We start from the raw sequence: 27,958 nt of genomic DNA, 5'->3' as shown, positions 1-27,958 counted from the left end.
CCCATGAACCGCAGCACGCCAGACCTCCCTGTCCATCACCAACTCCCGGAGTCCACTCAAACCCATGTCCATTGAGTCAATGATGCCAATCAACCATCTCATCCTCTGTTGTCCCCTTCTCCTCCTGCCCCCAATCTTTCGCAAAGGTCTTTTCAAATGAGTCAGAAGAATGGTACTGAAGAACTTATTTACAGGGCAGCAATGGAGAAACAGAAACAGAGAACAGACATATGAACACGGGGAGAGAGGAGGAGAGGGTAAGAAAGAATATGTATGGAAAGAGTAACATGGAAAACTTACATTACCATATGTAAAATAGACAGCCAACGAGAATTTGCTGTATGGCTCAAGAAACTCAAACAGGGGTCTGTATCACCCTAAAGGGGTGAGATGGGCAGGGAGATGGAAGGGAAGATCAAAAGGGAGGGGATATATGTATACCTATGGCTGATTCATGTTGAGGTTTGACAGAAAACAACAAAATTCTGTAAACCAATTGTCCTTCAAAAAATATTAAAAAAAGAAAAAAAAAGCTAAAGACTTAATCCTTGAGCAATGATTTCATGAAATTGCTCCCAATACAAAATATTAACATTTGAAAGTGAGTCTTAATTTTTATTCCTTATTCCTGTCTTCAGTTCAGTTCAGTTGCTCAGTCGTGTCTGACTTTTTGCAACCCCATGAACCACAGCACGCCAGGCCTCCCTGTCCATCACCAACTCCTGGAGTCTACCTAAAATCATGTCCATTGAGTTGGTGATGCCATCCAACCATCTCATCCTCTGTTGTCCCCTTCTCCTCCTGCCCTCAATCTTTCCCAACATCAGGCTATTTTCAAATGAGTCAGCTCTTCACATGAAGTGGCCAAAGTATTGGAGTTTCAGCTTCAACATCAGTCCTTCCAATGAACACCCAGGACTGATCTCCTTTAGGATGGACTGGTTGGATCTCTAGCAGTCCAAGGGACTCTCAAGAGTCTTCTCCAACATCACAGTTCAAAAGCATCAAGTATTCGGCACTCAGCTTTCTTTACAGTCCAACTCACATCCATACATGACTACTGGAAAAACTATAACTTTGACTAGATGGACCTTTGTTGACAAAGTAATGTCTCTGCTTTTTAATAGGCTGTCTATGTTGGTCATAACTTTCCTTCCAAGGAGTAAGCATCTTTTAATCTCATGGCTGCAATCACCATCTGCAGTGATTCTTCTGTCTTAGCTCTCTGAAAATAGACCTTTGAATCTATAGTATTTGTGAAAAGCTTCATACTCTTTCTCCTTAACAAAAATCTTTGGGTTATTATTTATATATCTGACTTATCTACATTATTTAGGTCTCTGATTCATCTATTCCTATCCATATACACTGAATCCATCCTGACCTGCTACCAGAGTGATTCAAGACAAATAGGACCTCTTAATTCTCCCCTTCACCCCCACCTCCATTAAAGCACTTCACTGACCAGTCATTCCTTTTAAACAATGTCCAGATGTCAGCACATTGTTTTTTTCTAATGTAGTCTATGTTTGTTTTTCTGATCTTTCCTGATGTACCACCTTGAACCCTCCAGTTAGTATTCAACTGTTTACAACTCATTGATGCACTATATTTATTCTACAGGTATTAACTGAGCATAAGTTATATATTAGCCACTGAGCTAAACTTAGGGAATCCTGAAGCAAAGAAGGCAAAGGTGGCCCATATTCATGGAGCTTAGGGTCTACTTTTAAAAGGGTTAATACAACTGTTTAAGGCACCCTCTAGCCCCACAAATGCCTGAAGAATTTCAGAGTTTAACCTCTCCATGAAATTACTCCTGCTCACCCCACTCACATAGAAGAGTTGACCCCACTGCACCACCATCTGTACCTCATTGCCATCCAAGCTTATTCAGCACTTTATAACATCGCATGCACAGGTCTACCTCACCAAAACAGTGCCCAACCAATGACCATCTCTTATTCATCTTTGAAATGAATCAAATGACATGTAAACAGAGACTGTGAACATCACAGCCAGGCATAGAGAAACAAATAAGTATCTGTCTTGAAATGAAAGACTGAAGGAATTATTTTTGCAAAAAAGAAAAAAGTTTTTCCCTTTTCAGTTTCTTTAAGTCATGCTCTAGAGTGCAAGTTTCATAAAGTCAAGGGACCTTATTACTGGCCCTGTTTGGGGCACATATATTACTGGCCCTGTTCTGGGCACATATTAATCACAAAATAAATATTTGTTGAATATATTCTCTAGATCTACAACTCATAATAACTAGGGCATGGTAAGAATGTCACAATATTGTACTCAAGAGAACTGAAACCAAAGCTAATCAGATTGACAAGGTCATAGGAAAATGTATATGGTATAAAATCCATTTTATGGATGTGTCATTTGAGTTGTAAAGTCTAGTCACTGGATATACAGAAAGAGAAAGAATCACAAAATCTTGGAATGAGTCATTTTTACCACAGCCAAAATTCTGTAGCTCTGAATGACATAAAAAGAAAAGAATTTCAACTTGAGAAAATGCTATTGGTTCCTACAGTTGATAACAACGATAGCAAATATATACAGCGTTTTCTGCTTGCCAGGCACTGTACTAAGCATTTTACATGTAGTAGCTCACTAAATTCTTATATCAAGCCTATGAGATATTCCCATTATACAGATAAGCAAAATGAGGGACACATAGGTAAAGTAATTCGTTCAGGATCACTCATCTTATAAATGGTAGAACTGGATTTCAACCAGGATGACTGGCTCCAGAGTCTTTGCTCTTCACCCCAATACTAGTCTCATTCTTAATGGGTATACAGTAATAAAAGGCCACACAGATCCCATAAAAGCAAATGTCTTCCTAAACACATGTGATATGTCTCAGGAGTCCTCAACTTCTTTGTAGTATTGAATTCTGTTTTATATTTGAAGTTAAAAAAACAAGTTATTTATAGCTGGGACAACAGAATGAAGGCAATGGAAGTTAGAGAAAGATCACTAAGAAATTACATAAGGGCTATTGGTCAAACTATCATATTACCCAAAAAGTTCAAGAGCTGTAAGGAAGAAGTCCCGCTGTCAACCCATGATCAACAGAATCAGTCATGAAGATCAACAAACACATCACGCATCATTAGTTGGGGAAATCTACCTAAGGTACTTAGGTTTCCATAGAAAAGTCTCCATAGAAAATACTGAATACATTTCATCTGTAGTTCTAAATTGTATGACAGCCCATAGAGATTATGGCTTTGGTAGATTCCACAAAAATTATTTTTAGAATAATCCTTATGCATTTATCTCTATTTCATTCCCAATAATATAAACAAGTCATAGGTTTGAACTGTGGCTTTGAATATGTCATTTGCAAAAGTAGTCAGAAATGTATTTATACCCCCATTAAATATACGAACATACCATAAAGAGCCTTTGCACTTGTTCGTGAACTGTGATCTCTGTCCATGGAAAAGGTGGCTGATGATCCGTAGCCACTGTAATAAAAAAATAAAAAAAGGTAAGTGTGATGAGTTAAAGTCCAAACGAAGCAATAAAAAGTCAAAACTACAAATGCAAATTCCAGTGTACCACAATCACCATGTGTTTTCAGAAAAGTATATGGAGTTAATACAGCTGGTTCTGTTCAGAAATAGGCTATTGGATACTGATCCAATATAGATTCTCTCAAATGCCAAGTCAGAACCCCAGCCAAGGGACTTCCCTGGTGGTCCAGTGGTTAAGACTTTGCATTCAAAATGCAGAGGGTACAGCTTTGATCCCTGGTAGAGGAGCTAAGATCCCACGTGCCTTGTGAACAACAAAAAAAGACCAAAACATAAAAACAGAAGCAGTATTGTAACAAATTCAATAAAGACTCAGGGAAAAAAAAAAAAAAAAAAACAGCCATGGAGATTCAATAAGGTTGAAGCTAGCTTAGAAAAATTTAAGTTTACCATACTAAATTGAGTTTTGAGTGATCCAATTATAAAAAGTTCTCAGTCATTCAAACTATAGCAAAATAGACACTATTGTTTTCACAAATGCCTAAAGAGAAGTTAACAAAAATAACACTTTATCATTAAATCTGACTAGCTATACCCTACTTCCAATTTACTGTTATGTGAAGTAAACATTATTTAAATTTTTAAAATTTACTCAGTAAACATTTATTAAGCCCTTGGAAGAAAAGTTATGACCAACCTAGACAGCATATTCAAAAGCAGAGACATTACTTTGCCGACTAAGGTCCGTCTAGTCAAGGCTATGGTTTTTCCTGTGGTCATGTAGGGATGTAAGAGTTGGACTGTGAAGAAGGCTGAGTGCTGAAGAATTGATGCATCTGAACTGTGGTGTTGGAGAAGACTCTTGAGAGTCCCTTGGACTCCAAAGAGATCCACCCAGTCCATTCTGAAGGAGATCAACCCTGAGATTTCTTTGGAAGGAATGATGCTAAAGCTGAAGCTCCAGTACTTTGGCCATCTCATGAGAAGAGTTGACTCATTGGAAAAGACTCTGATGCTGGGAGGGATTGGGGGCAGGAGGAGAAGGGGACGACAGAGGATGAGATGGCTGGATGGCATCACGGACTCAATGGACGTGAGTCTGAGTGAACTCCGGGAGTTGTTGATGGACAGGGAGGCTTGGCGTGCTGCGATTCATGGGGTCACAGAGTCGGACACGACTGAGCGACTGAACTGAACTGGACTGAAAAATCTAGAAACTCAATATTCAGAAAACTAAGACCATGGCATCTGGTCCCATTACTTCATGGCAAATAGATGGGGAAACAGGGACAGACTTTATTTTTTCAGGCTCCAAAATCACTGCAGATGGTAACTGCAGCCATGAAATTAAAGGACGCTTGCTCCTTGGAAGAAAAGTTATGACCAACCTAGATAGCATATTAAAAAGCAGAGATATCACTTTACCAACAAAGGTCCATCTAGTCAAAGCTATGGTTTTTCCAGTAGTCATGTATGGATATGAGAGTTGGACTGTAAAGAAAGCTGAGCACTGAAGAACTGATGCTTTTGAACTGTGGTGTTGAAGAAGACTCTTGAGAGTCCGTTGGACTGCAAGGAGATCCAACCAGTCAATCCTAAAGGAAAACCGTCCTGAATATTTATTGGAAGGACTGATGTTGAAGCTGAAATTTCAATACTTTTGCCATCTCATGTGAAAAAATGACTCATATGAAAAGACCCTGATGTTGGGAAAGATTGAGGGCAAGAGGAGAAAGGGATGACAGAGGATGAGATGGTTGAATGGCATCACCAACTCAAAGGACATGAGTTTGAGTAAACTCCGAGAGTTGGTGATGGACAGGGAGGCCTGGCATGTTGCAGTCCATGGATTGCAAAGAGTCAGACACAACTGAGCGACTGAACGGAACTGAACTGAAAATCTAGATAAATGAGGAGTAAGGTGGGTGGCTTCCCTGGTGGCTCAGTGGTAAAGAATCTGTCTGCCAATGCAGAAAACAAAGGTTCGATCCCTGTGTTGGGAAGATCCTTAGGAGAAGGAAATGGTAACTCATGCTAACATTCTTGCCTGGAGAATCTCATGGACAGAAGATCCTGGTGGGCTGCAGTCCATGGGATCACAAAAGAGTCAGACAGGACTTAGTAACTAAACAACAACAAAGGTGGGGGTAGGGGGGTAGGGAGTGTATTGTTAATACAAGAAAAATGGTTACTATAGAATGTGATATCTGGGTAAAACTAATAGATAAAACATCAAAAAAAGGACTAAGTTTCTATAAGTATGCTCAAGAAGACCTGACTGGCATTTAAGCAGAATCTAAAAGAATGGAAGGCAGCTCCAGAAGCAGGTGACAATTAAGTGAGGAAAAAGCATGTAGATCTTGCTCAAGAACAAGCATGGCTGCTGAAGGGATAAGCATCTAATGGGATGTGCTTGGCAGAGATGAATGGCTCAAGAAGCAGGGAAGGCAAATGGAGAGCTTAAGAATTAAATTTCTAATCTGTTTATACAGGGAAGTAACATGATCCAAACTACTTTTTAAGAAAGATAACCCAGGAATTAATGGCAAGGTAACCAGATGGAAAGACTGGAGGCAAAATGAGAAGAGTGTGGCAGGGGATGAGATGGTTGGATAGCATCACTGATTCAATGGATATGGATTTGAGCAAACTCTGGGAGATAGTGAAGGACAGGGAGGCCTGGTGTGCTGCAGTCCATGGGGTCGCCAAGAGTCAGACATGACTTAGCAACTGAACAAAACCAGATGGAAAGGGGCTGTAAAAATTCATGCAGAAGATAAAGCCCACAAATCAAGTTAGAAGAGAAGGAACAGTTTGGGATAGAAATAAGAATTCCTTAATAGAAGAAATTATAATAAATTCATGATTAAATGGATATTTATTATAAGAAAAAGGAAAAAATGAAGCTGTGGTAAAACTTTCTGACTTGAGTAAACTCATGGGCAAGATAAAGATGACACTTGACATGCTCCCCTGGTGTCTCTTACTGACCAACACTAAAGATATTGGCAAGCATCTTTGTAAAAAGAAAAGATGAAGCAATGTGAACAGGCTAGACCTGAAAAATGTGAATAACCGAGCTATGAAAGACAGTGAACTCTAAATCAGAATGACTAATATAAAATAACCACAATATAAAAGGCAAAGGCCACTTAAGTTGGTGTACTGATTTCAAATTATATCTAAAGCCACAGGAACTGGCCTTTTTAAAAATTTTACACAATGGTAAATATCTTGAGAGACTGGACTAGATGACATTCAACTTTCCTCAAATGCAAATATTTTACAAATGACAAAAACTGAATGCTCCAGAGAAAGTGAAAGCTATGAAATAGAGTACATATTCGACTATGGAAAGCATTAATACATAAAATACCAGATCAAAATGTCTTCAATTAGATCATTGTCATTGGGGTTGATTGCTTAATCATCTTTTTTCTTATAAGACACAGTAAACTTTTAACATTAACATATCTTAGTGTTACAAAGAAATTATATATTGAGGAATGAACTACATAAATAAGTGAAATCAATCTTTTTTGCTGAAAGTACACAACAATTAAAACCACCAAAACAAATTAAAATAAGCAAAAAATTAAATATAAAATGTCCAACTTACTTCATTTGAGATGGATTCATTCCAAAACCACTGGGATGACTGGAAATATGACCATTCATCGTGATTTTAACGCTTGTGTTCTGAAAAGAGAAAGGTTCATGGATTGAAGGCAATAAAAAGGTTGAGACATCTCAGCTTTAAAGTTATTCATTCAATAAAATACGTGTCACTTCCAGGATGACGCTAGAAATATAAATATCTCCACCCTTTGAGAGCTCAGGCAACAGAATTACATATGGACATACAAACAAAGATTAAATTGCCATTTAAAAATTGTTTTCCTAATATTTATTTACTTATTTAGCTGCCCCGGGTCTTAGTTGCACCATGTGGGATCTTTGGTTGCAGCACATGGGATCTAGTTCCCTGATCAGGGATCAAACCCCAGGGGAGTAAAAGAAAAATTGTAAATATAGTTCTGAACCCTCAAACTAGATAAACATAATTCTATATTTTACTCAATTTTATGAAATGTTATTTTAACATTTCATTATGAAAGTAATATAAAGTCATTAAATTTAAAAAAAAAACTTGAAAAATACAGAAAAGCACAAAATACAAAACAGACTGCGGGGAAAAGTATCACCCAACCCCATCATTTAAAGATAAATGTTTACCAGTCCTGTCAGTTTCTTCCAGTCTTTTTTTCTGTATCTCGCTTTTCCTTCTTCCTTCCTACTTTCCTTCCTTCCATTTTCTTTATTCCTTCTTTCAAAGCATATCTGACTACATCCTATCCATACACTTGGATATATCTTTTTTCCAGAAGGTATTCATTTATACATTCCTTTTACTTTTCACAAGAAAAGCAACTTTTTCTGATAGATAGAGTGCCTGATGAACTATGGAATGTGGTTCATGACATTGTACAGGAGACAGGGATCAAGACCATCCCCATGGAAAAGAAATGCAAAAAACCAAAATGGCTGTCTGGGGAAGCCTTACAAATAACTGTGAAAAGAAGAGAGGCAAAAAGCAAAGGAGAAAAAGAAAGATATAAGCATCTGAATGCAGAGTTCCAAAGAATAGCAAGAAGAGATAAGAAAGCCTTCTTCAGTGATCAATGCAAAGAAATAGAGGAAAACAACAGAATGGGAAAGACTAGAGATTTCTTTAAGAAAATTAGAGATACCAAGAAAACATTTCATGCAAAGATGGGCACAAAAAAGGACAGAAATGGTATGGACCTAACAGAAGCAGAAGATATTAAGAAGAGGTGGCAAGAATACACAGAAGAACTGTACAAAAACGATCTTCATGACCCAGATAATCATGATGATGTGATCACTAATGTAGAGCCAGACATCTTGGAATGTGAAGTCAAGTGGGCCTTAGAAAGCATCACTACGAACAAAGCTAGTGGAGGTGATGGAATTCCAGTTGAGCTGTTTCAAATCCCGAAAGATAATGCTGTGAGAGTGCTGCACTCAATATGCCAGCAAATTTGGAAAACTCAGCAGTGGCCACAGGACTGGAAAAGGTCAGTTTTCATTCCAATTCCAAAGAAAGGCAATGCCAAAGATTGCTCAAACTACCGCACAATTGCACTCGTCTCTCATGCTAATAAAGTAATGCTCAAAATTCTCCAAGCCAGGCTTCAGCAATACGTGAACCGTGAACTCCCTGATGTTCAAGCTGGTTTTAGAAAAGGCAGAGGAATCAGAGATCAAATTGCCAGCACCCACTGGATCATCGAAAAAGCAAGAGAGTTCCAGAAAAACATCTATTTCTGCTTTCTTGACTATGCCAAAGCCTTTGACTGTGTGGATCACAATAAACTGTGGAAAATTCTGAAAGAAAGGGGAATACCAGACCACCTAACCTGCCTCTTGAGAAATCTGTATGCAGGTCAGGAAGCAACAGTTAGAACTGGACATGGAACAACAGACTGGTTCCAAATAGGAAAAGGAGTACGTCAAGGCTGTATATTGCTACCCTGCTTATTTAACTTCTATGCAGAGTACATCATGAGAAACGCTGGACTGGAAGAAACACAAGCTGGAATCAAGATTGCCAGGAGAAATATCAATAACCTCAGATATGCAGATGACACCACCCTTATGGCAGAAAGTGAAGAGGAACTAAAAAGCCTCTTGATGAAAGTAAAAGAGGAGAGCGAAAAAGTTGGCTTAAAGCTCAACAGTCAGAAAATGAAGATCATGGCATCTGGTCCCATCACTTCATGGGAAATAGATGGGGAAACAGTAGAAACAGTGTCAAACTTTATTTTTTGGGGCTCCCAAATCACTGCAGATGGTGACTGCAGCCATGAAATTAAAAGACGCTTGTTCCTTGGAAGAAAAGTTATGACCAACCTAGATAGCATATTCAAAAGCAGAGATATTACTTTGCCGACTAAGGTCCATCTGGTCAAGGCTATGGTTTTTCCTGTGGTCATGTACGGATGTGAGAGTTGGACTGTGAAGAAAGCTGAGTGCCAAAGAATTGATGCTTTTGAACTGTGGTGTTGGAGAAGACTCTTGAGAGTCCCTTGGACTGCAAGGAGATCCAACCAGTCCATTCTGAAGGAGATCAACCCTGAGATTTCTTTGGAAGGAATGATGCTAAAGCTGAAGCTCCAGTACTTTGGCCATCTCATGCGAAGAGTTGACTCATTGGAAAAGACTCTGATGCTGGGAGGAATTGGGGGCAGGAGGAGAAGGGGACGACAGAGGATGAAATGGCTGGATGGCATCACGGACTCAATGGACGTGAGTCTGAGTGAACTCCGGGAGTTGTTGATGGACAGGGAGGCTTGGCGTACTGTAATTCATGGGGTCGCAAAGAGTTGGACACGACTGAGTGACTGAACTGAACTGAATTTCTCTTCAGAAACCCTTTTTAATCTGCTTCATAAACTGAACAAATTTCCTTCAAATAAGATGAATGCAAATAAGTATAACTTCCTTATTGCCATATCAATGGCCTTTTCTTTTTCCCCTAAACAGTATTCTTACACCTGAGTTATTTCTATTCACTCCCTAACTACTTGGCCCTTCCTGGTTTCTGTGGCACTAAACTGTTTTGGATCCTGTCTTACATGTCTGACTTTTGTATACATTACATTACTATGTTGCTTCAATAACTGAGAGGTAGGTGGGACGTATCCCAGCTTTATTATGAGACAAAGGCAAGAATAGAAACATTAACAACTATTGTGTCAGTTACATGTCAGGTACTATGATGAATACTGGGACTCCTAAGGAGATAAGAAGAGACATAGTCCTAGCTTTGGGCCAATAGTCTAATAGAAAAAATATATACTTAGTAAATAAATATAATATTTTAAATTGTTGTTACTATTACAAAGGGAAAATTCAGGGCCAAATGCAGGGGGCGGTGGGGGGCAGTATATGATTTATTGGAACTTAAACAGGGAGGGCACAGAAAGTCTATAATAATATTGAAGACCTAGTAACTTCAAATTAACTCCTTCCCATTCTTCAGATCTCAGTTCAATCACCATGTCCTTGGGGAAGCATTTACTGACTTCTGTGAATAGATAAAAGCCCACCATCAGATACACTCAGCACTATACACAATTTTTCAAAGTATTTACTACAGTTGTAATTTCTCATTTGTTTAAATTAATTCCTGATTCTTCATTAGACGTTATGCTCCATGAGGTCAGAGACTTATCTGATGACTGCTGTCTCTTAAGCATTAAGAATGGTACCAGGAACAGGCTGGGTGTTCATAAGATATTAATTCAAAGGAAGAAGGATGGACTGGAAGTCTACATCCTACTCTTCAAAGAGTTTACTGTATTCTTACGGAGATAAAACCAATCCATATGAAACACACAGTAAATAGGTCCCAAGGTATAAGGCTCTATTTAAATCTATTTAAAGGTTCTGAGATAGGAAAAGCAAGGCAAATGTCATAATTTTTGGAAGGGTTGGAACCTGACCTAGTTTTTAAAGAATGGATAAGATTTATAAAGGTCCTCAAAACACTCAAGTTTAATTCAACATTTTCTGAGAGTCTTGTCCATATTTATTCACAGCTTAGAAGCAAATTTCTAAATTAAAGAACAAAGAAATATTTACCTTTAACCAACGTAAATAGTGCACCCATAAAATTACATTTATACTAATTACTGTTTCTGTTTTTATTATTGTTGTTGATTTTCCTTTGATTTATACTTAGATACAATCAGTGCATAGAGGTAAACCAGTTCTCTAGAGAAAAATAGAACCCTGATTTGTAATACTTCCTGATTTGCATTGTATAAATATTCCCACTATGGCTCATTCCAAGCTAGCAATGGTTTAACAGCAGCTTACGAAATCCTGAATATTTCACAGTCGGTTCTCACAAGCCTATAGGATCAAGAGAGAGCATACCACTGTTACATTCTAGAATTTGGGCCAGGACAGAGGCCTGAGATAACATTATGGTGTCTCTGTGGTGTATGCGTGTGCGTGTGTGTGTGTGTGTGTGGTGTGTGTGTGCGTGTGTGTGTGTGTGTTTAGTCGCTCAGTAGTGTCCAGTTCTTAGTAACCCTATGCCTGGAGCCCACCAGGCTCCTCTGTCCATGGGATTTCCCAGGCAATAAAACTGGAGCAGATTGCCATTTCCTCCTCCAGAGGATCTTCTGGACCCAGGGATCAAACCTGTGTCTCCTGCATCTCCTTCACTGTAGGTGGATTCTCTACTGCTGAGCCACCAGGGAGCTAAAGGTTAGGACAGAGGCTTTCACAAAATCCTAGAACTTTAACACCATTTCTGGCACTAACTAGCCTAAGCAAGTCAATTAAGCCTCTGCCTCTATTTTTTCATCAGTAAAATAGAGGCAATTTGGCCTCTCTAGCTCACAGGGCTAACAAAAGATCAAATGAGATAGATGTACAAGTTTCTCCTAAAGGTAAAAAAAAAAAAATACTCTTTTAAAACAAGCTGGTTTATTTAATACTCAAATTAAACCCCCAGGGTTTGTAGTGATTTTTATCTAGTTTGCATTTTAAAACCACAGCAGGTGGTTTTAGTGAAAAGCGATAGCCACAGCTCATCTTTTTCATGTTTAATTCTTCATGACAGTCAAATAAATGCGTGGTTTGTGTTTTGTTTTAAAATAGTGATTTGTCAGAATGAGACACTTGAAAAAGGAATAGAAAATGTTGATTTGCTAAACTGAATTTTAAATATAGAAACTTTCCTCTTTAGCAACCAGAGTGTCATTTGTCACAGATGCTCATGTAGCATTGTGGAGGCTTTTAGATATTTAAACAAAGCAATACAGGGCACTCTTTGCAAAGGAAACAATTACAAATGTTTGTTTTCCTTTAGGTTTTTGAAAGATATATCCTATTTATACCTATATGGACCATATATATGCTGAGTTCTCAGTTGCTTCAGTTATATCCGACTCTTTGCAACCCCACGGACTATAGCCCACCAGCCTCCTCTGCCCATGGAATTCTCCAGACAAGAATACTGGAATGGGAAGCCATGTCCTCCTCCAGGGAATCTTCCTGACCCAGGGACTGAACCTGCGTTTCCTGCATTGAAGGCAGATTCTTTACCGCTGAGCCACTGGGGAAACCATATACTTATGTATACTTTCACGCATTAGAGAAGGAAATGGCAACCCACTCCAGTGGTCTTGCCTGGAGAATCCCAGGGACGGGGGAGCCTGGTGGCCTGCCGTCTCTGGGGTCGCACAGAGTCAGACATGACTGAAGCAACTTAGCAGCAGCAGCAGCGTGCCATACACATACATGCATACAAATATATATATACACACACATATATACTATATGTAGATATATATCTCTACATAAGTCAAGTGGGCATTATGAAGCACTGCTGTTAATAAAGCTAGTGGATGTGATAAGATTCCAGCAGAACTATTCAAATCCCTAAAGGATGATGCCATCAAGGTTTTGCATTCATTATGTCGGCAAATCTGGAAGACCCAGCAGTGGCCACAGGACTGGAAAAGGTCTATCCTCATCCCAATTCCCAAAAATAGTACCAAAAAATATGCTAACCATTGGACAAATGCACTCATCTCCCATGCTAGTAAGGTCATGCTTAAAATCTTGCATGCTAGGCTTCAGGCTTCAGTATTATGCAAACCAGGAACTTCCACATGTCCAAGCTGGGTTTAGAAAAGGTAGAGGAACTAGAGATCAAATTGCCAACATTCACTGGATTATAGAGAAAGTAAAGGAATTTCAGAAAAAACATCTATCTCTGTTTCATCAGCTACACTCAAGCCTTTGACTATGTGGATCATGGCAAACTGTGGAAAGCTCTTAAGAGAGATGGGAATACTAGACCATCTTACTGTCTCCTGAGAAATCTGTATGCAGATCAGAACAAAAGTTAGAACCCTGTATCGAACAACAGACTGGTTTAAGATTGAGAAAGCAGTATGACAGGGCTGTCTGCTGTCACCCTGTTTGTTTAACCTATGCACTGAGCACATCATGAGAAATGCCAGGCTGGATGAGTTACAAGCTAGAATCAAGACAGGCAGAAGAAACATCAACAACCTCAGATACGTGGATTACACCACTCTAATGGCAGAAAGTGAAGAGGAACTAAAGTGCCTCTTAATGAGGGTAAAGAAAGAGAGTGAAAGAGCTGGCTTAAGATTAATATTAAAAACCTAAGATTGTGGCATCTGGCCCCATTACTGCATGACAAATAGAAGGGGAAACAGTGGAAGTAGTGACAAACTTCCTCTTCTTGGGCTCCAAAATCACTGCAGATGGTGACTGCAGCCATGAAATCAAAAGACGACTGCTTCTTGGCAGGAAGGCAATGACAAACTTAGACAGTGTGTAGAAAAACAGAGATATTACTCTGCCGACAAAGGTCCGTATAGTCAAGTCTATGGTCTTCCCAGGGTCACATACAGTTGTGAGAGCTGGGCCATAAACAAGGCAGAATACCAAAGAACTGATGCCTTCAACCTGTGGTGCTGGAGAAGGCTCCTGAAAGTCCCTTGGGCAGCAAGAAGATCAAACCAGTCAATCTTAAGGGAGGTTAACCCTGAACACTCACTGGAAGGACTGATGCTGAAGCTGAAGTTCCAGTATTTTGGTCATCTGATGCGAACAGATGACTCATTGGAAAATTCCCTGATGCTGGGAAAGATTGAGGACAGAAGGAGAAGAGGGCATGAGAGGATGAGATGGCTGGACGGCATCACTGATGCGATGAACCTGAACTTGGGCAAACTCCAGGATAAGAGGCGAGACAGGGAGGCCTGGTGTGCTGCAGTCCATGGGGCTACAAAGAGTCAGACATGACTGGGTGACTGAACAACAACAACAATATATGCGTATGTGTGTCTGTGTGTATATATATGTATATTCATATACGTAGAGATATATATATCTACATACAGGAACAGATATATAATATAGAAGAATCATCAACTCTTACTGAGAAATTATATACTTTTACTTTTATTAACTCTTAGACAAAACAACTCAAAAACTGAGACAAAGTTTTTCTTCACTGCTCCTAAGGGTGGAAAAATTCAGTAAACTCTACTATACATTAACCACTTAATTCTACTAAAAGTGTACACTAAAATCTTCATAATAGCTTCCAACAAATTTGAAATAGCATCAATTTTCTTATGGAAACACTTTTTGTAAGTCATAGTGACTATAATTTTCCCCTCATTTTCTCCAGAAAATAGCATTCCTTAGCAATTACAAAGATAAGGAGGATAAATTTAAGATCTAAGGTAAGCGTACCAAAACTGTTCAACACTGAAATTTTCAAAGGAAAGCAAATAACATGTATGAAAGTCACTGTAAGAAGAAATAAATAAGGCTATAATAAGGCTAAACTAGCAAGATAAACTTGTATCAGAAAGCTTAAGATTCCAAATATAAATAAAATAATAATTTATATCCCCTTTTCGATTTACAAAGTGATGAATGAGTCTGTAGGCATTATTCAATGTTAGTAGCCCACTACACAATCTAGCTACTATACAACCAGCAGCCTCTCTGTATATTAAGCTGTTCTGAAATGACGTGTGCCCTAAGAAAAATGTCACAGATTTTTACTTGTTTATTTAAGTTTTTGTTAGTCTGTGTGTGACAGAGTACCTATCTTGAAGCAACTGTATTTCAACTTTAACTTCATTTAATTTTTGTCTCTTGATCTAAGTGATAACCAAACTGTGGGGTGAGGACGGTGATTATCATCATTATGTAGGGTTTTAAGTAAAACACCATTGAAATTTAATTTCTACCAATACTGTGTGACACAGTCTATTAGTGATTGTGCTTACAGTATAAAAAAGACCAAAAAGTATAATTTCAACTTTCTCAATCATCACATATTCTAACTCCTCCTGTGTCTTCTAGAGCAATCACTTTTCAATACATCTTACCAGTATTGTCACCTGTAGAAAAGTCATCATCTATTTCTCTATGGCATTGGTCAACCTTTTAGGAATAGAGAAATTTTGTGTGTGAAAAAACTTAGGAAACAAATAACACTAAACTGTTATTTTTTAAAAAAATGATGATGATGATGACAATAGTAGCTAACACTTGTTAAAGTATCACAATATTTTCTAAGCTATATGGAAGCACAGTGTTTTCTCAAGGCCAATCTCCATGTAGAAAGAATAATTCTGTGCCTTAAAGGCACAATACATTGCAATCATTTAAAATAATTATCTTGATTCTTTTTCTTTATAATTCTCAGAAAATTCTTAGGCTGTTTATAAGTTAGGTCATAATTTGGGAGGAAATCTATGCTCAATTCAGCATATCACTGGCTTAACAACTAGGTGAAAAAAAAATACTTGTTACTAAAACTTAACAAGCAACTAACAAGAAACATTCTAGTCATAATTATATGTTTAGTACTTAATAGACTTCTTAGGAAGGCCTAGCACAGAAAAGAGCCACATATACCTTATTAGTACTATCTGAGTATTTCCCTCTAATTCTTATTGCTATGATGATATCATCAGTGTATATACACCTCTTTGATATGATAATATGAGAAATGACTAACCTTTCAGTTCAAAACATTAATACTATACTGATACTATACTGCTCCAGAGGAGCAACCTCATGTCCAAGGAGCAGTGGCTGCGTGAGTGCAGGAGGCCCGAGAGGAACCACTCCACATTCAAGGTCAGGAGGAGCGGCAGTGAGGAGATACCCCTTGTCCAAGGTAAGGAGCAGCGGCTGCGCTTTGCTGGAGCAGCCGTGAAGAGATACCCCACGTCCAAGGTAAGAGAAAGCCAAGTAAGATGGTAAGTGTTGCGAGAGGGCATCAGAGGGCAGACACACTGAAACCATAATCACAGAAAACTAGCCAATCTAATCACAAGGACCACAGCCTGGTCTAACTCAGTGAAACTAAGCCATGCCCTGTGGGGCCACCCAAGACGGGCAGGCAGGTCATGGTGGAGAGGTCTGACAGAATGTGGTCCACTGGAGAAGGGAATGGCAAACCACTTCAGTATTCTTGCCTTGAGAACCCCATGAACAGTATGAAAAGGCAAAATGAGAGGATACTGAAAGAGGAACTCCCCAGGTCAGTAGGTGCCCAATATGCTAATGGAGATCAGTGGAGAAATAACTCCAGAAAGAATGAAGGGATGGAGCCAAAGCAAAAACAATACCCAGCTGTGGATGTGACTGGTGATAGAAGCAAGGTCCGATGCTGTAAAGAGCAATATTGCATAGGAACCTGGAATGTTAGATCCATGAATCAAGGCAAACTGGAAGTGGTCAAACAGGAGACAGCAAGAGTGAACATTGACATTCTAGGAATCAGCGAACTAAAATGGACTGGAATGGGTGAATTTAACTCAGATGACCATTATATCTACTACTGCAGGCAGGAATTCTTTAGAAGAAATGGAGTAGCCATCATGGTCAACAAGAGTCTGAAATGCAGTACTTGGATGCAATCTCAAAAATGACAGCATGATCTCTGTTCATTTCCAAGGCAAACCATTCAATATCACAGTAATCCAAGTCTATGACCTGACCAGTAATGCTGAAGAAGCTGAAGTTGAACAGTTCTATGAAGACCTACAAGACCTTCTAGAACTAACACCCAAAAAAGACATCCTTTTCATTATAGGGGACTGGAATGCAAAAGTGGGAAGTCAAGAAATAACTGGAGTAATGGGCAAACTTGGCCTTGGAATGCGGAATGAACCTGGGCAAAGACTAATAGAGTTTTGCCAAGAAAAGGCACTGGTCATAGCAAACACCCTCTTCCAACAACACAATAGAAGACTCTACACATGGACATCACCAGATGGTCAATACTGAAATCAGACTGATTATATTCTTTACAGCCAAAGATGGAGTAGCTCTATGCAGTCAGCAAAAAGAAAAAAAAAAGGAGAGACCGGGAGTTGACTGTGGCTCAGATCATGAACTACTTATTGCCAAATTCAGATTGAAATTGAAGAAAGTAGGGAAGACCACTAGACCATTCAGATATGACCTAAATGAAACCCCGTAGGATTATACAGTGGAAGTGACAAATACATTCAGGGGATTAGATCTGATAGACAGAGTGCCTGAAGAACTATGGACGGAGGTTCATGATATTGTACAGGAGGCAGTGATCAACATCATCCCCAAGAAAAAGAAATGCAAAAAGGAAAAATGGTTGTCTGAGGAGGCCTTACAAATAGCTGAGAAAAGAAGAGAAGCTAAAGGCAAACGAGAAAAGGAAAGATATACCCATTTGAATGCAGAGTTCCAAAGAATAGCAAGGAGAGATAAGAAAGCTTTCCTCAAAGATCAATGCCAAGAAATAGAGGAAAACAATAGAATGGGAAAGACTAGAGACCTCTTCAAGAAAATTAGAGATACCAACGGAACATTTCATGCAAAGATGGGCACAAAAAAGGACAGAAATGGTATGGAGCTAACAGAAGCAGAAGATATTAAGAAGAAGTGACAAGATATACAGAAGAACTATACAAGAAAGATCTTCATGACCCAGATAACCACAATGGTGTGATCGCTCACCTAGAGCCAGACATCACAGAATGTAAACTCAAGTGGGCCTTAGGAAGCATCACTATGAATAAATCTAGAGGAGGTGATGGAATTCCACTTGAGCTGTTTCAAATTCTAAAAGATGATGCTGTGAAAGTGCTGCACTCAATATGCCAGCAAATTTGGAAAACTCAGCAGTGGCCACAGGACTGGAAAAGGTCAGTTTTCTTTCCAATCCCAAATAAAGGCAATGACAAAGATTGTTCAAACTACCACACAACTGCACTCGTCTCTCATGCTAGCAAAGTAATGCTCAAAATTCTCCAAGCCAGGCTTCAACAGTATGTGAACTGTGAACTTTCAGATGTTCAAGCTGGATTTAGAAAAGGCAGAGGAATGAGAAATCAAATGGCCAACATCCACTGGCTCATAGAAAAAAAGAGAGTTCCAGAAAAACATCTATTTCTGCTTTATTGACTATGCCAAAGCATTTGACTGTGTGGACCACAACAAACTGGAAAATTATTGAAGAGATGGGAATACCAGACCACCTGACCTGCCTCCTCATAAATGTGTATGCAGGTCAAGAAGCAACAGTCAGAATTGGACATGGAACAACAGACCGGTTCCAAATCGGGAAAGGAATATGTCAAGGCTGTATATTGTCACCGTGCTTATTTAACTTCCAGAGTACGTCATGCGAAATGCTGAAGCACAAGGTGGAATCAAGATTGTCAGGAGAAGTATCAATAACCTCAGATATGCAGATGACACCATCCTTATGGCAGAAAGTGAAGAAGAACTAAAAAGCTTCTTGATGAAAGTGAAAGAGGAGAGTGAAAAAGTTGGTTTAAAACTCAACATTCAGAAAACTAAGATCATGGCATCCAGTTCCATCACTTCATGGCAAATAGATGGGGAAACAATGGAAACAGTGACAGACTTTAATTTTGGGGGGCTCCAGAATCACTGCAGACGTTGACTGCAGCCATGAAATTAAAAGATGCTCGCTCCTTGGAAGAAAAGCTATGACCAACCTAGACAGTATATTAAAAAGCAGAGACATTACTTTGCCAACAAAGATCCATCTAGTCAAAGCTATGGTTTCTCCAGTAGTCATATATGGATGTGAGAGTTGACTATAAAGAAAGCTGAGCACTGAAGAATTGATGCGTTTGAACTGTGGTGTTGGAGAAGACTCTTGAGAGTCCCTTGGACAGCAAGGAGATCCAACCAGTCAGTTCTTAAGGAAATCAGTCCTGAGTATTCATTGGAAGGATTGATGTTGAAGCTGAAACTCCAATACTTTGGCTACCTGATGGGATGAACTGACTCATTTGAAAAGACCCTGATGCTGGGAAAGATTGAAGGCAGGAGGAGAAGGGGACAACTGAGGATGAGATGGCTGGATGGCATCACCAACTCGATGGACATGAGTTTGGGTGAATTCCGGAGTTGGTGATGGACAGGGAGGCCTGGCGTGCTGCGCAAAGAGTCACAAAGAGTCGGACACGACTGAGCAACTGAACTTAACTGAACGCAACTATAGTCCCATAAAATTTTTGAAAAAACAAAATAAAAAAGTTCATCAAATCCATGGATCTGGGACTCAGATCTCCGAAGAGAGCAGGTCAGGCAGTTGGAACTGGAATTCCTGAACAGGAACATAGAGGTTGCTACTGGGAGTGTGGGGAAGAGACAGTGGTTGGATCAGATCTTGAACAATTTCTGAGCAAGGTTTCCATGAAATTTCACAAGTGGTATGAGGAATTTAAAGTGAAATCTGTGTATATTTATTTATGTATGAGTTTTCCTTTTTACATGTACCCTCCCTATACAGCCTTGATAAAACCTTTCATCAAAATGTGTACCTTCTACATTATACTATCTCCATGACTAATAGTGGACTTACAGTCTTATATACTGGTTGCTACAATAAACTGACTTCCTGTTTTGTTTTGTTTGTGTTTCCATCACTCTAGGAGACAGATTTAAAAAGATATTGCTGATATTTATGTCAAAGAGTGTTCTACTTATGTTTTCCTCCAGGAGTTTTATAGTGCCTCATTTTACATTTAGGTTGTTAACTAATTTTGAGTTTACTGTTGTGTATGATGTCAGAGAATGTTTCAATTTCATTCTTTTACATGTAGCTGTCCAGTTTTCCCAGCACCACTTACTGAAGAGACTGTCTTTTCTCTATTGTATATTCTTGCCTCCTTTGTTGTAGATGAATTCATATTAGATGCATGGGTTTATTTCTGGGTTTTATAACCTATCGTTCTATTGATTCATATGTCTGTTTCTGTGCCAGTACCATATGGCTTGGATGACTGTAACTTTGTACTACAGTCTGAAGTAAGTTACCTTGATTCTTCCAATTCATCTTTCTCAAGATTGCTTTGGCTATTTGAGGTCTTCTGTATTTCCACACAAATTAAAAAAAATTTTGTTCTAGTTCTGTGAAAAAGGCCACAACAAATTGACTTTTAAAGGGGCATATACTTTGTCAGTAGAAATTTTTGACTCAAAAGTACCCTGTGATGTAATTAACCAGCTAAAGTAGATTCTGGTGCCTCCTCACAAACTGCCACCCTTATTTAGTCCACTGAATATGCTTGAAGTCTTATAAAAACTGCAGTCTTTTATTAAAACTACAGTATTTTGAAATAAAATTTTAAATTTCTGAATCATTTTAGGTTTACAGAAAAATTATGAAGATAGCGCAGAAAATTCTTGAATTCCCCATTCCTCGTTAATATCTTATATTAATATGGTATATTTGTCACAATGAATCAGTATCAACATTTTATTATTATCTAAAGTCAATACTTTATTCAGAGTTCCTTCATCTTTTTACCTTTTTTTTTTTTTTTTTCTGGAATCCTATCCACAATACCACATTACATTTAGTCCCCATGTCTCATTAAACTCCTCTAGAGTGTGGCCATTTCTCAAAGTTTCCATGCTTTTGATGACTTCAGGTGACTTAAAACATAAGTTTATTCTCTCGTAGTTCTGGAGGTGAGAAGTCCACAATCAAGGTGTCAGCGGAGCGAAGCTGTCTGTGAAGGTTGCAGGGAAGAGTTCCCCCTCGCTCCTCTGGCTTCCGCCAGTCGCTGCTCGCCTTGGGTTTCCTTGGCTTGTACACGCGTCGCTTCAGTCTGGCTCTGCCTCTATATGACCTCTGCTTGGTGTGTCTCTGAGCCCAAATTCCCTGCTTTTCATAGGGACACTAGTCAGTGGACTTCGTGTTCACCCCAATCCAGTATGACCTCATGGTAACCTGAATGGGGGGTTCACAGCCAAACTAAATTGGTTCAGCCACTATGGAGAACAGTACAGAGATTTCTTAAAAAACTAAAAAATAGAGCTACCACATGATCCAGTGATCCCAACCCTGGGAATATATCCAGAGAAAACCATAATGTGAAAACATCCATAGACCCCAGTGTTCACTTCAGCACTATTTACAGTAGCTAAGACATGGCAACAGCCTAAATGTCCATCAATAGATTAACAGATAAATATGATGTGGTGTATAAACATATATATATATAGTAGACCATTACTCTGCCATAAAAAGAGTTAAATAATGCCATTTGCAGCAACATGGATGGACCTAGAGATTATCACACTAGAAGGAAGCCAGACAGAGAAAGACAAATATATGACATTGCTCATATGTGGAACCCCAAAAAAAGTGATACAGATGAATTTATAAAACAAAACAGACCACAGACATAATAAATTTATGTTTACTGAAGGGGAGAGGGGAAAGGGATAAATTAGGAGTTTGGGATTAATATAAACACACTGTGCGTGCAAGCTCAGTCACTTCAGTCTTGTCCAATTCTCTATGACCCTATAGACTGTAGCCCACCAGGCTTCTCTGTCTGTGGGATTCTTCAGGCAAAGATACTGGAATGGGTTGCATGCCCTCCTCCAGATGGTCTTTCCAACCCAGGAATCAAATAGCATAAACACACTACTGTATATAAAACAGACAACCAACAAAGTCATACTGCAAACACAGGGAAAGTGAAAGTCAAGTCGCTCAGTTGTGTCCGACTCTTTGCAACCCCATAGACTGTAGCCTACCAGGCTCCTCTGTCCATGGGATCTTCCAGGCAATAGTACTGGAATGGATTGCCATTTCCTTCTCCAGGGGATCTTCCCAACCCAGAGCTTGAACCCTGGTCTCCCACATTGTAGACAGATGCTTTACCGTCTGAGCCACCAGGGAAGTCCAAAACAGACAACCAACAAAGTCATACTGCAAGCACAGGGAACTATACTCAATATTTTATAATAACCTATATGGGAAAAGAATACATACAACTGAATCACTCTGCTGTATACCTGAAACTAATGCAACATTATAAAATCAACCATACTTCAACTTAAAAGAATTTTAAATTAAAAATAAATAAACAAATGAGGTCACACTAATTTGTACAGGGCAGTAGGACATGAACATTTCTTCTGGAGGACACAATTCAACCTGCAATGATGACCTTGGCAGTTTTCTGGGGAGTGCTGCACTTTGCTATTTTGTAGGATGTCTCTCTATAGGGGTTTGACTGATTTTTTTCTCATGGTTAGAATGGAGTTATAGATTTTGGAAGAAAGACACAGAGACGTGTGCCATTCTCATCACACCATACCAAGACTAGTACATGCTGCTACCCTGACTCCACATGGTTTATGCTGACCTTGGCAGCATTTGTCAGGTCTCCCCATGATAAAGTGACTTTCCTCGCCACCATTACACAAGCCCTCTTGGGAAGGAGGTCAGTATGTGTAGAATATTCTTAAGGGGTGGACAGTGATGCTCTACCTCCTTGAAGAAGAACTATCTACACAAATTATTATGAATTATTCTACATAGAAATTTGTGTGTATTTCCCACCATTACTTTATTTATTCTATTTTTTTAAAATATTAAACTGGTAAGATGGAAAGACAAAAAAGATAAAAACCCCTGATGATTCATTCCCTATAAAACTCCTATTTCAAATGGTCCAGAGAAGATCTGAGTTAAGCTTCAGTTGTGCTGGGTACAGAATACTGCTAAAGAGAGAAAGAAAAGAGAGAGAAAGAAAAGAACTAGAAAATGAAACCAAGAAAGCAACTAAAATCAGGGCATGAGACAGATTATAGCCCTTAACAAAACCCCTGGCTACCACCAGCAAAAGATGATCAGAATTTTAAAAAGTAAACATTATTTAAGACGTTCCAATCTTCCCAGAAGTAAAGAGTTGTTGGGCACAGATTCTCAGAAGAGGCAGGAAAATACTCACTGGGGACATATTCTCTCAGGGTACAAATTAAAAAATAGATTTTTTTTCTGTCAATTCATTCCTCAATTGAGAAGAATTCAGAGAACATTTTGGGAAAAGAAGTCAAGAAGACCATCTCACCCACCCCACCTGCCACCTCCCCCAATAATTTTTTTTTCAAATTTCCTCTTCTTGTACATCAGCCTTGAGGGTTACTATTCACTGATATTGTACGAACCTTGGTAGAAGGTTTCCAAAACTAAACTTGGTGCCATTGACTAATACAAAACAAAAGCCATGAGGAAATCAGGACTTCATATGATATATGATATATCTTAATTGCTAAACATCCTTTTTCCATGGTAGTGCCCTACACTAAATTAGTGCAGGTCAACATATCTTTTAACAAAGGCAAACAAAGAGTTATCTGGGCCTCACGTAACCCAGCTGGGTGGAGAGACAGACAAAAAAAAAAAAAAATGTTCTAAATTTATCCTTAGTGAAATCGAAACTCTTGAATTCAAATTTCATTATGATGTATTAAATGGTCCCTAAAAATAGTAAATCATAAAACCTCACAGGTACAGTGAGAAGAGCTCTGACCCACAGATGAGATATAACATTTTAATATTTAACTACCCTGTTGCCAAGATTACCTTCCTTGGCATTACCTAGAGCAAAGGACGTTAAACAATAAACAGAACATGGCAGGCAATTCGCTCTGAATTTTCAGTACAGCTCCTTAAGAGGACCTATGGTTTACAAACTAGACAACAAATTTTCGAAATGGTCACAACCCACAAAATGGGAAATGCCACCTTTAAGCAAATGTTGTGCTGAATTCATCCCACTTTTCCAAAACATACATACATCTCCCTAAGGTTATTAGAAGTAAAAATGTTTAAGTTGAACACTTAGCAGGATTGATACAGGACTTTAGGGAAAAAAAAAAAAGCAATTCTGTACAAGTGAAGATCAGATCAGCTTACTGATGTATTATAATGCACATGGTCACATCACCCCTACCCTGCTTTTCAGATCCGTTATTAAAAGATGCTACTTTCCATCTTAATTTCATCTCTCCCTGTCTGCCATATCACTCAAACATTGATTAATCTGATAAGACATGGAGGTCTCACATCTTATCAAAGTATTTATTATTTCAATTTGTTTGATCTGTTTTAGCAAGACATGGTTTTACAGATCCAAATATCAGCATAATGGTTACACAGGGGCAGGTATTTCACTCTGATAGAAGACCTTGTGTACCGCTCTAGGTATCCGAGCATATCAAGTTCAACATACATAGCTTTATAAGCCCATGGAAAGTTCATGACTAGGCAGATAAGGTAAAACTCTCAAACCATTCTGAAATTTTTCTTATTCCTATTATTCAATACAGCTTAATATTTTGTTGACAAATATAAAAATTCACTTCGCTCAAAATACTATTTTTCATTTATCCTCAGAAACAGAGGTAGTCCTAATATGCTGTTAGAAAGTGATGCAACAGAAAATAGTCAAAACAAAAAATGTCAGTTCCAGTGATCACCTGCATTTGGCTGAATACGAAAATAACTGCTCAATAGCAGGTACTCTTGCTAAGAAAATAACCGTTTGCACCACATCAAACTCACAGAAGATCCAGCACTAACAAAGCCTTCCTTGAAAATGTGTCCATGTTACAGAGATGAGGAAATCTTAGAGGAAAAAAAAACAAGGAAAGAAAAGGTGTATTTAGGAAATGAGCACATTACAGGGAATGTAAAGCACAGTAAAGACTTCAAGAGAGCTAGATTAGGGGTGGGTCTACAGAACAAAACCTCCCTCAAAGAAGGACTAAATCACAGAAGGCAAGGTAAAGACCTTTAGCAGTGTATGGTACAGTGCGGGAGAGACATCAAAGGGATCATTCATGATACAATGTGGCAAGCAGAGCGCAGAAGACTAGGTGAGCACCTCCTATTGGGAAGGGGAGGGCATTCAGTTCCTAAAAGCCTTCCTTCAGGTCTTCATGATGTATGAACCAGGTAAACCACAAGAAAAAAGGAAAGAGTGAGGATAAGAGTCAGCTTGATACAGTTAGGAAACCACCAGGAGTTCAGAGTTGGTGTAGAATAACTTGAAGAGGGAGGGCATAACAAGGAATGAAGCTGGGATCCGATGAGGATGAGCATCACAGAAGGCAAAGCTACATGTATATCAGATTTGGTTAGACCAAAGTTCAGCTCACTGTGTCTGTGCAATTGCCACTCACAGTACACCGGGGTTAAATTTCCTTTTTTGTACAAACTTTTCTCTTCATTCATAATTATCTTACCCTTGACTCTTAGTTCTCCTATGTACTTTTATTAATTTCATTCCTTTACTCTCCACCAGAAGTAGTGGTCTTCTTTCAGTACATTTAAACACCATCTAGACTATCCTTTTCCTCTTTCTGTGGGCATCTCTCTCTGATCTCTATATATTCCTACCATGATCAGAACTGATGACTCTCTAAGCCTCCAGCAGGCTTTCATCGTAGTACCCAAATTCAACATCCTCCTCTTCATTACCCTCATCTTTCTCCTGCCTTAGATCCTTGTTTCCTGGATCCCAACTTTCCCATTTTCTTAAAGTTTTTTGTTTTTTTTTTTTTAAATCTTGGAAAAGCACATACTTCTGGAAGTAACCTAGATGGAAGCAACCTAGATGTCCTTCAGCAGATGAATGGATAAGAAAGCTGTGGTACATATACACAATGGAGTATTACTCAGCCATAAAAAAGAATATATTTGAATTGGTTCTAATGAGGTGGATGAAACTGGAGCCTATTATATGAAGTAAGCCAGAAAGAAAAACACCAATACAGTATACTAACACATATATATGGAATTTAGAAAGATGGTAACGATAACCCTGTATGCGAGACAGCAAAAGAGACACAAATGTATAGAACAGTCTTTTGAACTCTGTGGGAGAGGGCGAGGGTGGGATGATTTGGGAGAATGGCACTCAAACATTCATAATATCATATGTGAAACAATTCGCCAGTCCTGGTTTGATGCATGATACAGGATGCTTGGAGCTGGTGCACTGGGATGACCCAGAGGGGTGGTACAGGGAGGGAGGTGGGAGGGGGGTTCAGGATGGGGAACACGTGTACACCCATGGCGGATTCATGTTGATGTATGGCAAAACCAATACAATATTGTAAAGTAATTAGCCTCCAATTAAAATAAATAAATTTATATTTAAAAAAATAAATCTTGGAAAAGCACATACTTCTGGAACTTTCTGAGAAAGAGTATAATGAGAAAGGTAATTTCTGAAGCTTTATATAACTGTAAATGTGTTTAGTCTACTTTCATAGATGATCAAGTTTGTCTCAGTTTCAAATTTCATACTGCAAATTATTTCTGCCCTGTAATTTTGAAGGCATTGTTCTTGTGTCTTCACTGATTTCCTGAGATGACAAGGGTCATTCTGTTTCTCAGTATTCTATTAAGGGCCTTTTTTTTTTTCCCCTTTCTGCAAGTTCTGGAATTTGGTGATCTTCAGTTTTTTCCTCTGTTGTTTTCATGAATACATCAGTGTAGGAGTGTTTTTTTTTAAATTCAATATATTAGAAACTCAATAAGCCTTTTAAATTTGAAAATCATTTTCCTTAAATTCTAGTAAATTTTGAGTTATTTCTTGCACAGTTTCTTCACTACATTTTTTAAATTTTTCTTTAATAAAAAAAAGCTTATTATTCAGAATAGGACCTCTTGGACGGAGTCTCTAATTTTCTTGTCTATTCTCTTTTGTTTTCCATTTCGTGTTATTTTGGTTCTACTTTTTGAGTGGCTTCCTCAACTTTATCTTCAAAATACATTTTAATTTCTCATTGTCCTTCATCAATTTTTAATTTTTCAGGAGTACATTTTCATGCCCTACATGTTTCTTTCCTTAAAGCACCTCTTATTTCCTAATTGCAGTGTATTCTTTGATATTTCTGAGAATATTAATAATAGTATTTTAAAATTTTATTCGCCCTTGTCTTTGTTTCTGTCAATTTCCTCGTTTAATCTAGGTTTGTTTTGGTCTCCGGATTTCTTCAAATGTCTGGTGATCACTGGTTGTTCCTCACCTTGAAGATGGAGCACAAAAAAGCTGACTGGCAAGTCTGTGTCAATGGGTGGGTCTTGTTAACAGGTGGGCTTCACTGCAGAGTAATCTGGCTGGGCTGTTCCACTTGGAGATCCCAACTATTAGTACCTATAAGTCTTCTGCACAAATGGTTCAGAGTCTTCAAAGAAGTATCTTCTGGTTTCATACCTAGAGAATACATATCTGACTTCCAAAATGTGGGGGAGGAACTGAAGTACCCTGAGGGTGTCTCACTACTTATTAAGTATTTCACTGAGTCCTCTACCCTCTATCTGCGCCTTGGTATCTCCCACTCAAGAGTTCTCCACTTCACATTCTCCACGGAGTAAACTTCCAGTCCTGCTGGACAGTGGGGAGGTACCTGGGGTCCAAGTTCTCTTGAAACAGACTGCCATCTCTTCCTCCTGTTTTCACCTCACCCTCACTGCTGAGCCTTTCTGATGTGAACCTTTATGTCTCTCCCTAAAGGCT

At 38.7% G+C, this 27,958-nt stretch overlaps 1 protein-coding gene across 2 annotated transcripts in view; it reads right to left on the bottom strand.

The window, feature by feature from the left end:
• The window catches only part of EPS8 (epidermal growth factor receptor pathway substrate 8), a 212,605-nt gene that overhangs the window by 73,728 nt on the left and 110,919 nt on the right, over nucleotides 1-27,958 (bottom strand). For both annotated transcript variants that reach the window (XR_008199334.1, XM_052639440.1), the window contains exons 2-3: nucleotides 7,117-7,196; nucleotides 3,415-3,488 (exon numbers count right to left, since the gene is read on the bottom strand). Coding sequence is in view for 1 of the 2 variants with exons in the window: in XM_052639440.1 (XP_052495400.1) it covers nucleotides 3,415-3,488; nucleotides 7,117-7,196 (154 nt within the window). In the remaining variant the exon portion in view is untranslated. The remainder of the gene's footprint in view (nucleotides 1-3,414; nucleotides 3,489-7,116; nucleotides 7,197-27,958) is intronic.

This window comes from Budorcas taxicolor, chromosome 5, assembly GCF_023091745.1.
Source record: "Budorcas taxicolor isolate Tak-1 chromosome 5, Takin1.1, whole genome shotgun sequence".
NCBI lineage: Eukaryota > Metazoa > Chordata > Mammalia > Artiodactyla > Bovidae > Budorcas > Budorcas taxicolor.
The sequence above is the reverse complement of the archived record's forward strand: the minus strand, read 5'-3'. Positions and strand labels throughout refer to the sequence as shown.